This window comes from Stegastes partitus, unplaced genomic scaffold (genome assembly GCF_000690725.1).
Source record: "Stegastes partitus isolate 25-593 unplaced genomic scaffold, Stegastes_partitus-1.0.2 Scaffold2347, whole genome shotgun sequence".
Classification (NCBI taxonomy): domain Eukaryota; kingdom Metazoa; phylum Chordata; class Actinopteri; family Pomacentridae; genus Stegastes; species Stegastes partitus.
The window spans coordinates 323-13,182 of record NW_007580078.1 but is presented as its reverse complement, the minus strand read 5'-3'; the positions used below and the strand labels follow the sequence as shown (position 1 = coordinate 13,182).

The 12,860-nt window shown below is 42.8% G+C and overlaps 1 protein-coding gene across 1 annotated transcript; it reads right to left on the bottom strand.

Annotated features, from left to right (window-relative positions):
• Positions 1-68: 68 nt before the first annotated feature.
• On the bottom strand, positions 69-12,439 carry LOC103374758 (cytoskeleton-associated protein 5-like; the record flags this gene model as incomplete). The annotated part of the gene is made up of 13 exons (XM_008304902.1): positions 69-2,108; positions 2,367-2,488; positions 2,631-2,790; positions 2,901-2,984; positions 3,270-3,407; positions 4,901-5,089; positions 5,177-5,252; positions 6,139-6,326; positions 6,416-6,595; positions 7,505-7,625; positions 7,711-7,884; positions 11,991-12,163; positions 12,246-12,439. Coding segments are annotated over 13 exons (2,066 nt in total), but the record flags the coding sequence as incomplete, so codon positions are not given.
• Positions 12,440-12,860: the final 421 nt, after the last annotated feature.

Here is a 12,860-nt window from a genome sequence, read left to right as displayed (position 1 = left end):
CAAACGAGACTTTATTGCCGTTTTCCACGATGGATTATACAAGGAGAGCAACATGTGAGACTACTGAATTAAATACAAAAACAATGTTATTTATTTATTTACTCGACATTCGGCTACAGAACAGATGAGTGACAGGGCCGCCGTCTTCATCATCATCACCATCACCATCATCATCATCGTCATGAGAAAACCAAAGACTTGGAATTAAAACAGCAGATTTATTAACGCAAACTTTATTTACACGAGAAAATAAAAACGTCGTCATGCCATGCTCTTCGCGCCTACGAACGCGACGGCGAGCCGCTCGGCTTCGCGGCGGCGGCCATGTTGGCTCTGCAGTCCGAGGCTGCTGTTAAATAAGTGGAGGGACGTGTTAATGGTTACGTACAGTATTTACAGCCCGACGTCGACCCACGCCGCCCCGCTGGACGCTTCCTCTCCTCCAAAATAAAAGCTTCTCAACTGTGCGCCGCCCAAACCAACACAAACGACACATTTCAGTTTGGCTGCGAGGATAAAACACAAACAAAAAAACTCTTAAAATCGAACGAGGATCAACTTTAGTGGCAGGAAAAGCAGACGTAGAGTTCAGTTAAGTGGCAGATTTGTTCAATTTCAAGCAACAAAAACCCCCAAATTTGATGTTTCCAGTGTTTTAAATGGGAATAGGTGCTGCTTTTTCTTGTCTGATGTGAATATTTGGAGCCGTTTTCTTGCTTTCCAGGAGAATTTTCACAGTTTTCTGACGTGTTAACCAGCATAAACCCAACGACTAACTGAGAAAATAATCTGCAGATCAACAGAAAACGGTTTTCGAACCAGTTTTCTGTTCATCTGCATGCGTTTTCCAAACTCTCGAGCTTTTCCTGCCACGAAAAAGATCAACTGAAAACCACGGACACTTACTAGAAGGCCACGAGACACCAGAGGAGAACCCAGACACAGAATCTGACAGGATTTGAGTAAATGCATTTGATCAAACTAAGTGCTGCAGTTTAATTCGCGCTGCTGCTTTGAAATAAATCGTCAGAAAGTTCAATTTAATAAGATTTTTTCTTTAAAAAAAAAACACCAAATAAAATGATTTGCCATCAAACCTGTGGGGACAATAAGGCCAGCAGTTTTCTATTCAGTTATTTTTCTACTTTCCAGCTGTATAGAACAATAATTCCTACGTATATAAACCAGATAAGTTGATTAAAGTCATGTTTTTGCTTAAAGTTCAGCCTCTGCAGCGTCACTCCGACAGTTCAGAGTCCCAACGTGTGGATTCACACCAAAATTTGAAGTGTTATTAATGTTACTAAAAGGCCGACTACCTGCTGAGGCCTTCTGTTGAGGGAGTTTCACCACTAGATGGCGCCGGTGAGCTGAAATCACAGAGTTACAAGCGACTATGACAGCGTACGACCACAGGGGGGCACTCACACAGCTACACGTCTGACTTCTCACTTCGCCTGGCAGCGTCGCGGTAAAACTGGAAGAGAAACGACACTTCCTGACGTTTGTGTTTCCTTCCTGCGAGGAGCTTCATATGTACAGACGAGGGAGGAGGAGGCGGCGGGTTTCACCGTTTTTTTTCTTTTTTTTAATATAATACAGTGTACAGAGAAGGCGGGACGGGACAGAAGTTTAATCGCAGCTAAAAACACTCGGATGGTTTCTGGGCGCGTTTGATTTCTACTAACGAACAGGCACAGTGGGTGGAGTCAGATCTGAGGGTCCGTTTCTTTCAGAACATGGATATAAAGTGAGTTAAAAAGGTGGATGCTGTGTTTCCTACTAGCAGCTGGACTCCACAGGTGAGAGATGACAGCTGACATGATGCTGCTGCTGCTGCTTCACTGCCGGTTGCTCTTTATTCTCTCCAGACGCTTCTTCAGGTCGTCCAGGTTGGCCGCCGGTGAGGCCGAGCGGGTGTGTGCGTGGGTGGGCGAGTGGGAGTGGGCGTTGTGCTCCTGCTGGTAGAGCTCGCGGGACTCTTTGAGCTGCGACAGCTTGCTGTGCAGCATGTCGGTGGACGACGCCACCGAAGGCTTCGACGACAGCAGGGAGGAGATGGCCGGCCGCTGCTGAGGCTCGTCGTCGCTTCCCCCAACTCCCTGCTGCTGGTGGACGGAGGCGGAAGAAGAGACGGACGTTAGCTGCTGCTAAACACCAAACATCCCTTTAAGTACATTACAGTTTACAGTTTCATTCAGCAGACGCTTTTATGCAAGAGAGAGTAGATCACATTCATACACCGGTGGCGACAGAGCTGCCATGCAAGGTGCTGCCTGCCACTGGGAGCACAAAAAATAAACGTGTGAAACTGTCTAAACACTTGCTCTCGGTCACATTTCAACAGTTTGTGTGTGTAAACAAACCCTGGAGGTGTTTTCTAGTCCTTGTCTCTGTCTCAGGATCTTCAGTCTCTCGTAGTAGACGGCTGGTTTCAGCTCCTCGTTGTTGCCGCTCTGACTGGAGTCGACGCCGTGTTGAGGAATCACTGCAGACGCACACACAGCGGTGTTACTACACAACCCTGACTGAGGCCTTGACAGACATTTTTCTCTACATTTAGGCCTCTCTTCCACACTCAAACACGGTTCTACGTCACTCAATCTCAGTCCGGCAGCTTCCTGTCGTACCTGCTGAGGTCTGGATGCGAGCCTTTCCCTCCCTCTCGGACTCGATCATGCGAAGGCCTCGCTCCACGTAGCTCTGGAAGAACTGCGACGTGTTTTTGAGGAACGGCTCCAAGTCGGCGTCCGAGTATTTCTGTTTGTACTCGTACAGCTCCGTCAGACCCTGAGGAGGGAGAGACGGGAACTTCACGTCATGCTTTCAAGGCTTTCGGTTACAATAAAACTGGAAATCAACATTTTAAGGAGCTACATAAGGCAGTGGAGCTGACAGACCTCTTTAGTGTTCTCCTTGGAGCCGATCTTCTTGAAGATCTCAGACAGGATGTCGCTGACCTTTGCCTTCGACATTCGATCATCCTGCCGCAAAACACAAAACATCTCAGTTAAACAGCAAATTTAACTCTGATACAGTCGCCCTAAAGACAAGATCGACTCAGGTTGTGTTAATTCTCCTGTAAGAATATTTTCTGTAGGCAAAGTTTCTGCAACATTTTACCTAAAGACCAAACAAATAACGTCAGAAACATGAGCAGAAAATCCAACTTCTGGTTTTAAATCCTAGACATGAGTTCAGTCTTCTTTTGTAATAAAATGACCACTGAAGTGTGTGTTCTTGTCGTGTATTTGTTGTGCGTCTCTCACCATGCGCAGTCCGCCCTTCTCGTTTCCTCGGTCGCTCTTGAGTCCCGACAGGTTTCCCGAGTGTTTGACCACCCGCCTCAGATGGGCCTCCAGCTCAGACTCGTTGCGATTCTCGATCATCGACAGGTGATCCAGTATCTGTTCATCAACACATTAATACAGTCAATAAGCAGCACTCATTCAACCTTAACGAGCTGCTAAAGCTATTGTCAGACAAGAAAACAATGTTTAGGTCTGTAGAAATTCAACTTTAAGCATTTTGACGAGGAAACAGAACTTTAAGCCTTCAAAGGTCTCATGTAGTAAAAATCCATTTGTTCTGTTGTTGTGAACTAAAAGCTGTTAAGATATGAAGACGTTTAGTTGTTTCATCCCTCAAGCTCCCTCAACTACAGACGTCCAGCTTTACAAGCCACGTATAATCTGACCTCAGAACATTTCACAAACGTTTCCGGAGCATTAAAGGAAGAACCTCCAGAATGATCAACGGCTTCCTTCCACAAGCTGTCAGAATGATGAACTGTTGATCCAGATATGCAAACACTTCTTTATTTAAATTGCTTTAAGTTATTGGATCCTGAAGAAACGCTCTCTCATCTTGTTTGTACTGCTGTGTACGTACAGCAACATGACAATAAACTTGATTTGAACTACCCAACCAATCGTCTTCCAGCTCAAACTTTTTGTAGCTCCGCCCCCTTTACTGTTTTCATTCAGAATGAGCAGCTGCCTCACAGTCCACCAGGTTGATTTACTTTCTAAACTTTCTGCTTCTGCTAAACTCTAAAATGCCTCAAAGTTCACCAAATGTTCAGCTGCAAGAGTGAACACAAGAGTCTTCATGCACTGCTAGCATCTGAGGAGCTGAACACTTAGCGGATTACTTGTATGTTGTTACCACAACAGGAAAATGTTTATTGTTAGTATGCTGTGTGGCTACTGTTGCTAACGTGAGCATTGATGGTATACCAACAGGTCGGAGCTCTGTGGAAACTTTAATTTAAACCAATAAACAAGGACTGGGTGTGTTATTGTGTTCTCATGCTGCCTTTTGAGCCTCAGTTCAACCTAAACTCGACCTCTGTTTAGCTTCTCTCCTGCTCTCTGTGCTCATGTAAACGGCATTTTAATACGGTTAAATCCACAATAAATCTGTCCTCATTTCTGTTGTCAGAAAACAGAATGAGTATGAAACTGACTAATCTGCAGTTAATTAAGACTACAAGTTAACTAGCAGTCACTAAGGAGCCATTTCCGAGCTGCTACTCAGCAACAGAAAACTTCTGCATTTATAACAAACATGAGCTAAAAACAACTGTTCTGTGAATTCAGAGATGTTTATATGCCAAAATGATCCCTCAGAAAGTCTCTCAGTGTCAGGAGCTGTGTGTTCTACTATTTTGCTCTGCGTTGTCAAGCACAGACACAGAGAGAGTTTTCTTCCTGAAGGAAACGTGATTAGCAGCAGCTCATTGGGCCCATTTAGCACAGCGCTAAAACCAGCTGGTGTACAGCTATAGTGAAATGAACCATCTAAAGTAAAGACACATTGTGGGGACTTTCTTTAATTTGCTGACTCGGGGGACAATATTAAGGCCTGCAGATCTCCTGAGGGTTTAACTGTGCGTCACCTTGGCCCCGGTCAGTTTGCACAGTGTATGTAGCAGGGTCTTCAGGGTCCTGTGGGGGACGTCGCTCTTCAGCTGCTTGAGCTTCTCTTTGGGGAAAACCTTCATGAAGTTGTGGACGTCCAGCAGGATCCGGTCCAGGTTGATGTTGTTGATGGTTTCTGGGAGGAAGCGGATCATCCTCCACAGACACTGAACGCACACAGACAGAGCGGGTTACAAACACAACCATCGGGTTCTACAATGACAGATTTAGCAGCGGGTGTCGGGTCCATTTACCTTCATGACCAGCTCGGAGACCATCGGAGAGCCGGCCGTGGAGACCAGAGTGTCCTGAAGTAACACCAGCAGAGCGCTGCAGAGATTCAGGAGGCAAGAGGGTAAATAAACAGGTTAAAAAATGGAACTTAAAAGAGATGTCTGTGTCTCCGTAGTGGAAATAAAGTAGAAAACACTGTTACAGCTAAGACAGAATAAGTCGCACAAATAGAAAATACAACAAAAATGACCACATCTGCACCGTACGACTGATCAGTGAACGGCAGTTTGAGTGGAATTAAAAAAAAACACAACACCTCATTTGTTTAGCACATTATTAATGAATAATTACTCAATTAAACTCAATTTTTTGTGACCTTTTTTGCATCACAACCCGAGTAAACGGCATGAGTTCAGGACTCATTGTGCAAAATACAGAACATGTCATTTAACAACATCAAGCAGCGACAATCCTTTAAATCAGCTTTAAGAAACTGTGATATGGGCTCCTTCAGGGAAACTGTGCAACTCAACATAAAGTTTCTTAATTAAACAATAAAAAATAACACATCTGCACTGTATGACCGACCAGTGAATGATCTAAAGTTAGACATTAGAGTCGTGTGAAGGTGTCAGGAAGATGCCACTGATGACTGAAGCTCAAATGACATGCAGCTACTACTGCTAGAATAATGTCATTTTAATGAAATATGTTGATTATAAGCCTGGGTTGTTCTGATGAAACTGAAAGCTCTGACTATTCCCAGTTTCTTGCTGTGAAAAATGTGTATTTTTAACCATTGTTTAAAAAAAAAAATCATAGTGTTAAATCAATGAAATGAAATTAAAAATACTTTATTTATCCCAGAGGGGAAATTCAATAATTCAATAACAAACGCTACATTAACGATATACACTTTGACTGAAAGCTGATTTAACCGCTGGACTTTTTAAAAATCAGTTTGCGGTGAACGTGGACTGACCTGATCATGTTGGTCTGGTCCGAGTTTTCCAGGACTCTGATCACCAGCAGGTTGACGGACCTGATGACCTGCGTCCCGTCTTCTATGTCCTCCATTCTGCCGTCCAGCATCAGCGTTATCAGGCCGTGCATCAGGTCCTTCAGGACGCCCATCGAAGCCTCTCTGGCCAGAGACTCCATAGAGAAGAGCTGGAAAAGAACGAGACGAGGCTCGTTAAGCGTCTCTTCACCCTTAAACCAACCGGTTGTTTCTCGTTACAATCTGAGCAGCGACTCACAGACAGCATGTTTCCTATGATGCAGCTGTACAGTTTGATGATGTCCTTCTTGTCCAGCCGGTCGTCGGCCATGTGAGTGCTGTAGGTGAGTCTCAGCTGCATGATGGTGGCGATGAGGAACTGGTCGATGTGTCCCGACATGACTTCAGCTTTGTCCTCCTGCCGAAGCACCTCGTCAATCTGTGAAGGACAAATCACAGCGGCGTTAACTAAAACAGTCAAAAACTGTACATGGAGGGAAACCAACTACAGCTACATTAACAGATAAGAAATCAGTTTATCTCAAAGGAAATTCTTTTGCCAGATTTTGCTCAGAGAACAGCAGTAACACTACATGGTATTTATAAGCTCTTTTTACAGCTCGTTTGCAGACGATGAATGCTCCTGCTGCACCATGATGCTGTTGACTGCACTAGCACCTGTTTGCTGGTGGTGATGTTTGTAACTGAAGTAGCTGCGAAAGGTGCTTTGATTTGTAGATGCTTTTTATTGACGGAGCCCAAACACACTGAAAAGTTCTAGATGGATAGATAGAACTTTATTGATCCCTTTGGGAGAACCTCAGGGAAATTGTTGTTATAATTGTTGATATCCCGTCACTGACACATTATCACAGCCCAATCTCTGAGCCCCTGCTACTTCATGTAAAAAACATCATGTGGTCACTGCAGGATTTTGGATGAGCAGTGATTCGTACATGCTTTCCATCGATGGAGTCCAAACACAGTGGGAGGTTCTAAGTTCTCCAGATATCCTGTGTTATGTGGGCCCGTTGTGCTCCACACACCATAGGGATAAACGTCACTGCTATATCGTGTAAAAATTTGTGTCCTTTTCTGTGTTCAACATGAGGGGAAATGTGTCCGTTTATATTGCCAGATATGCGCACGTGGACGCCAAAGCATGAGTTTGTGTTTACCAAGTCAGCTGCAGCATGTGTGTTCAGAAACACGAATCCACACGAACGCTCCTGCTGCGCTGTAACGCTGTGTACTGTAATATTTTGTACTGCAACGCTGCGTACTGTGACGCTGGGTACCTCGACACTGGGTACTGTAATATTTTGTACTTCAACACTGGGTACTGTACCTGTGCCAGCGCCTGTATGCTGGTGTTGATGTCGCCACTCGCCACCTGAGAGATGACGAAGTTGATGGTGGACGCCGTGCTGTTGTGGAGGTCGTCGAAGTGCGGAGAGACGGCGCGCATCCTTCAAACACAAAACCACATATTAATCACAGCAGACGTTAATTTCTGTTCCTTTACTTTCTTTGAGTCTGTCTGAGGGCCTTTACTTGGGCTCGGGGATCATGATGGGCTCCAGCAGCTCATCCAGTTTGTGCTGAACGAGGTCGGGCAGCTCGCACACTCGGCTCTGGTCCATCTCGATCATGTCCAGGTCCAACTGGAACTCCTTGGGGATGGACGGGTGGGAGGACTCGCTGTGCTGAGCGTTCTGCCGGGCTTGGCTGGAGACAGAGTGGACAAGTACATTTAGTCCGGTGTGCTATCGATCAGCGCCGCTCAGCTGCAGTCCCGACTGACATGAGCTTTAAGCTATTAGTTTGGGAATCGATAATGTGTGTAAGTGATGATCCTCCGGCTAATGTGTGCGTCAATAATAAGGAGAATAAAGCATCTGACTTCAATCATCATTTCAAGTGTAATTTATGCTTTTTGGATTTTAAAAAAATCTCATTATCAAACTCTAATGAGTTTAAAACTACCAAACATTTACTAACGAGGATCTCAAGTGTGTCAATAACCTGATGGACCAAATCTCAGTTGGACCGTCCGAACTGCAGCTGATCAGCCCTGATCTGAAAACAACACGAGGCGTTCGTATCCTCTGGAAAAGGAGGGAAAGAATCTGCAAGGACGAGTGGAACAAAAACACAAAACCCTACATTGTTCATGACGAATATCTACTCAGTTAATCTGCAGAGTTTAGCTTGATGAAAGTCAAATGACTCATTATTGCAGCAGAACCCGAATAAACTGAAGCAGTTTGGTGCAAATTACATGTTTTGTGGACTTTTGAAATGAAAACAAGGACATTTGATGTAATTTCGACATCATCAAGTCGTGACAATCTTTTAGATCAGCTTCAAGAGACCGACACATCATTAAAACTGTGACATAGCGTCAAAAACTTTACAGAGAAACAACACAAACATGAATCAAACTTCCCTAAAATACTCCTAGTGGTGCTAAAACACAGTGAAGTTACGTTACAAACATCACATCCAACACAGTGAACAAACTTGTGCCGTAGCGATGTGCGTTGGAGAGCATGTTGTTAGCGCTGAGGAGCATCTGAAGCCACGTTAGCAGCTACATGCTGTTTAACGTGCTGCAGCTGAGGAGCTAGTTAGCCGCGCAGCAGTGCATTTAATCCAGAAAGCAGGTCTGAAAGGGGCAGAATTGTGGCAATTGAGTAGCCTAGCTTAATTAATTCTGCTGCAACTTCTGATTTGCAGCAAAACTACCAATTTAAATTCACCTGGTGCAGTATTTTTGCCTCTTTGTCTCCCCAACTAACTGAAAAACTATGAATAAATCAATTTTTTACCTCACAATTAAGGATAAAAGTAACTATCTGGCATCAAAGGAGACCATCTACTCTGTCTATGGTTCAGCGGTGACATTTTTGCATTCGGTTTCAACGAGAATTCCAAACATAAGGTCTGCGTACTTGGATGTCTGATAGTATTTGGTTGAATTAATGCTAAATTAGATGATGCTGTGTATTTACAGCTGGCAGACCAAGCAGAGGACCGTTCATCTCATTCTCAGGTGTTCAGATCAGACACAGGTGAGACGGAGGGATGACGGGAATGTTTGAAAGGTGACATTTTGAACATTAGTCTGGTGCTTTACCTACCATCCCGTGACCAAGCACGACTAAAACTCAAATGCCACTGCATTCATTCCTAGCCTCATGAAGTGTTAGAAGGCATTCAGAGAAGACAATGACAACACGTAGGAAAGAGGACGAGGAGGAAGATGAGGGAGGAGGAGGAGGAGGAGGAGTTGGTACTCACATCCTATACGTGCGATACATTATTCTGCTCCGGAAAGGAAGGCAGGCAGAGCAGAGAAAGAAGGAGGAAATCACACAGGAAGAAAGATGAAGGGTTAAGAGACGGACAGACGGCCGAACACGGGTTGGTTTCACGGGTCGAGACGCCGCGAGATCAACCCGACATGCAAAGATTCGGTCAAAACAGGAACGACGAGAGAAGGACAGATTAGTAGAGACAGAAGTATGAATCTAACTAATCACAGCACGGTGGATCTGACAGATAAAAAGAGGAGGCAGAATGACTGACATGCTCATGACGAACAGCTGGAAAAGTCGGGGTTTAATGCGTTCACAACATCTCACACCTGACGTTTGAAACTGATTAGTTTACTATTTACTAATATTCATTTTTGGGGTGTAACGGCATATAAAAGTCACGATCTGGTACTTTTATTAGTACAAACAAAAGAAATGCACATATTTTTTGTCATTTATTTTGAGGTTTATTGCCCAAAATTCTTCCTTTAACCGTTAAGACACTGAAATGCTGCAAATTCTCAGGTAGAAAATAAGTAAAAACTCCATTAACAGCTGCAATACCATCAATAATGCACTGCAATTTTGTTTGAATAACCTTTATTGAACTGCATTCTGTATTTTGTTTAGTGTGAGCAGAGGAGCTGCAGGTTTTGGCAGCAGGAAGACAGACTAAAGTTTTATTTATTATCTAAACGCACTATTCAATTTTGTGATTTTGGGTTATTTTGCTTCTATAAAATGTTTTTAAGACAAGTTGAATGAAAACATCTAAAAAACACACGTAAGGGTTTATTTTACTACATTATCTGTGAAGCATTTATGTAAACTAACACCTATTTATTTAGATAATACACAATTTGCACATTTAGGCATAACATTTAAGAAAACTTGCAAATCCAAAAAAATGGATGTAAGTAATCAACCGGGGAAGTTTCATGGTGACTGCTATTAGTGGAAACTGAGGTTTTCAATAAAAATGTATGTAATTTACAAGATGAATCATTTCCACTTCAGGAAAACTTACAATAACTTCTTAATGATCCAGTTTCCTGTCTGTATTCTGAAGTCTTTCCCCAATGTTTAGATTTCTGTTCTGAAAATCATTCAAAACTAGAACACATTTATTTAACTTACCTACCTACATGTATTCTGAGTTACACATCGTACAAGATTCATAACATGTCTGCAGCTCTAAATGCTAACACTGTTAGCATGCTAACACTGACAGACGACAACAGGCCTCTGATAAATCAGTCCAGGTGGAACTAGAAGAGCCAGAGTTTCTGTTCCAGGAGGTCTAAAGACACTTCTGACAGTTTAAATCACAGAAAGTGCTGAAACAAACACCTTGTGCTAAACATGTGCCATTACACCCCTGGTTTGTAAAATCTAATGTCTGCTTTACACCCTTCACCCTTGTTTGTTGTTATTAGTTAGATGATGAGAAAGGCTTTGCATGCAGGCTGCTTGATCTCCCTTAAGACCGTCTTACGATGAAACTCAATCAATAAAACATCAGTGTTGATTTTATGTCGAGTGCTACGTTGGCAAAGAGGAGGTAAATATTCAGCATTAAAACATTAAACTGTGACAGGATTTATGTGATTGTAGCTCAAGCAGCTCCAGAGGTGACAAACTGCATTCCTTTAACTTATTTTATGTATTGATCAGTCTCTTCTTAACCCTTTTCTGAGTTTTAATTTCATTTAAGATGTCATTTATTTAAAAAAGTGCTACCTTTTCCAAAACTGCATTGGTTTGTTTTTAAATACACCTTCAAATTGCGAGAATTTTATGACTTGCCTGCTTTAAAAAATGCTTCAAAAATAAAGATTATCAGTGTCTAAAGTGCACAAAAATGACTACTGTGACCTATTATTAGGGTAAGAACTTTTCAAAATGATTGTTTTCATTGTTGATTTATCTGTTGGTCATTTTCTAGATTAATATATTAGTTGTTGGGTCTGTAAATTGTCAGAAAATGGTGGAAATTATCAATCGGTGTTACTAAAAGTCAAATGTGTTTTGTCCACAATCCAAAAGATAATCAGTTTACTGTGATAGAGGAGGAAAGAAACCAGAATTTGGACAGTTTTTTTTCTTAAATAGTTACTCAAACTGATTAATAAACTATCAAAATAGCTGCCAATTAATTTAACAGTTGACAACTAATGGATTAACTGTTGCAGCTCTACCTGTTATTGTAAAATAATCCTGAAAAATGTGAATATTTTCACACAATAAAAGGCACTGTAACCTGTAGAGGGCTGTTTAGAAAGCCACAGTCACTGAATCATTATTTTATCTCTTTAAAGCAACATCTATACAAACATTTTTAGTTGGTGTGCATCATGTTTTTGTAAAATCTGTTGCTAAAGTTTGAGTTTACCTGCTGTAATTTCACTGACACTCTCCAGAGATGAACGTATTGCTCATGCAGTGGGTACTATTTATACACATCATGTGGAGCTTTGCTGGTTTTCCACCCAGATACGGTTAGATGGGACCTACTTGAGCTTGTTGGGATCTTCCTGTGCAGGCTTGCGGAGGAAGGTGGCGTTGGGGTTCGTCGGATGTTCCCTCTGAGGCCTCTCGGCGGCGCTCTGCTTGGCCGGGGCGGCCGGAGTCTTCTTGGCCGAACGCTTGATCCTCTCCTCCAGCATGCTCATGTCCTTCTCAGACAGCTGCAGAGGAAAGACGAGCGTCAGAGCGAGCGGAGCGGGTGTTCGAGTGCGATGTTCGAGTGTCGGGGCCACGTATACGTACGTTTCCTATGAGTTTGTAGACCTGATCTCCACACACGTTATAAACGGCCACCACGGTGTTGAGGGCAGCGTTGCGGACAGACGTGTCTCTGTCGCCGATGTGGACGGCGATTTCCTTCAGGGATTTAGCCGGAGTCGGTTGGCAAACGTTCATCCCGTAGCCTTCTATCAAACAACCCAACTCCTCCAGACACTCTGAGGAAAACGGAGACCACACCGTCAGAAGAGTTCTCCTCCAACAGACACTAGGATTGTTATCGTGACTTAGGTTCTTGTTTTATTCCATTCTATCTAAGAAGTTAAAGGTTTTCTTAAAGTCTTGCAATAAAAACTGTTAAATTTCTGAACACGTTTTTCAAAACAGCTCATTTAGCAAGTGGCTTCAAACAATCTCAGAACAACGCAAACTATGACAAAATATATCTGTTGACTCATTTTTCATGATGAAAACGAGTCAAAATAAAAATATATACAAATTAGAACTATGAATAAATGTTTGAAGGTTTGAAAGATACGTTTTGTTTTTTTGTTGTTGTTGTTTTAATAAAGAAAACCCCAAAATTACACCATTTATCACCCATAAACTTTTTTTTTGCAAATTGAAATTTGAGGCTGT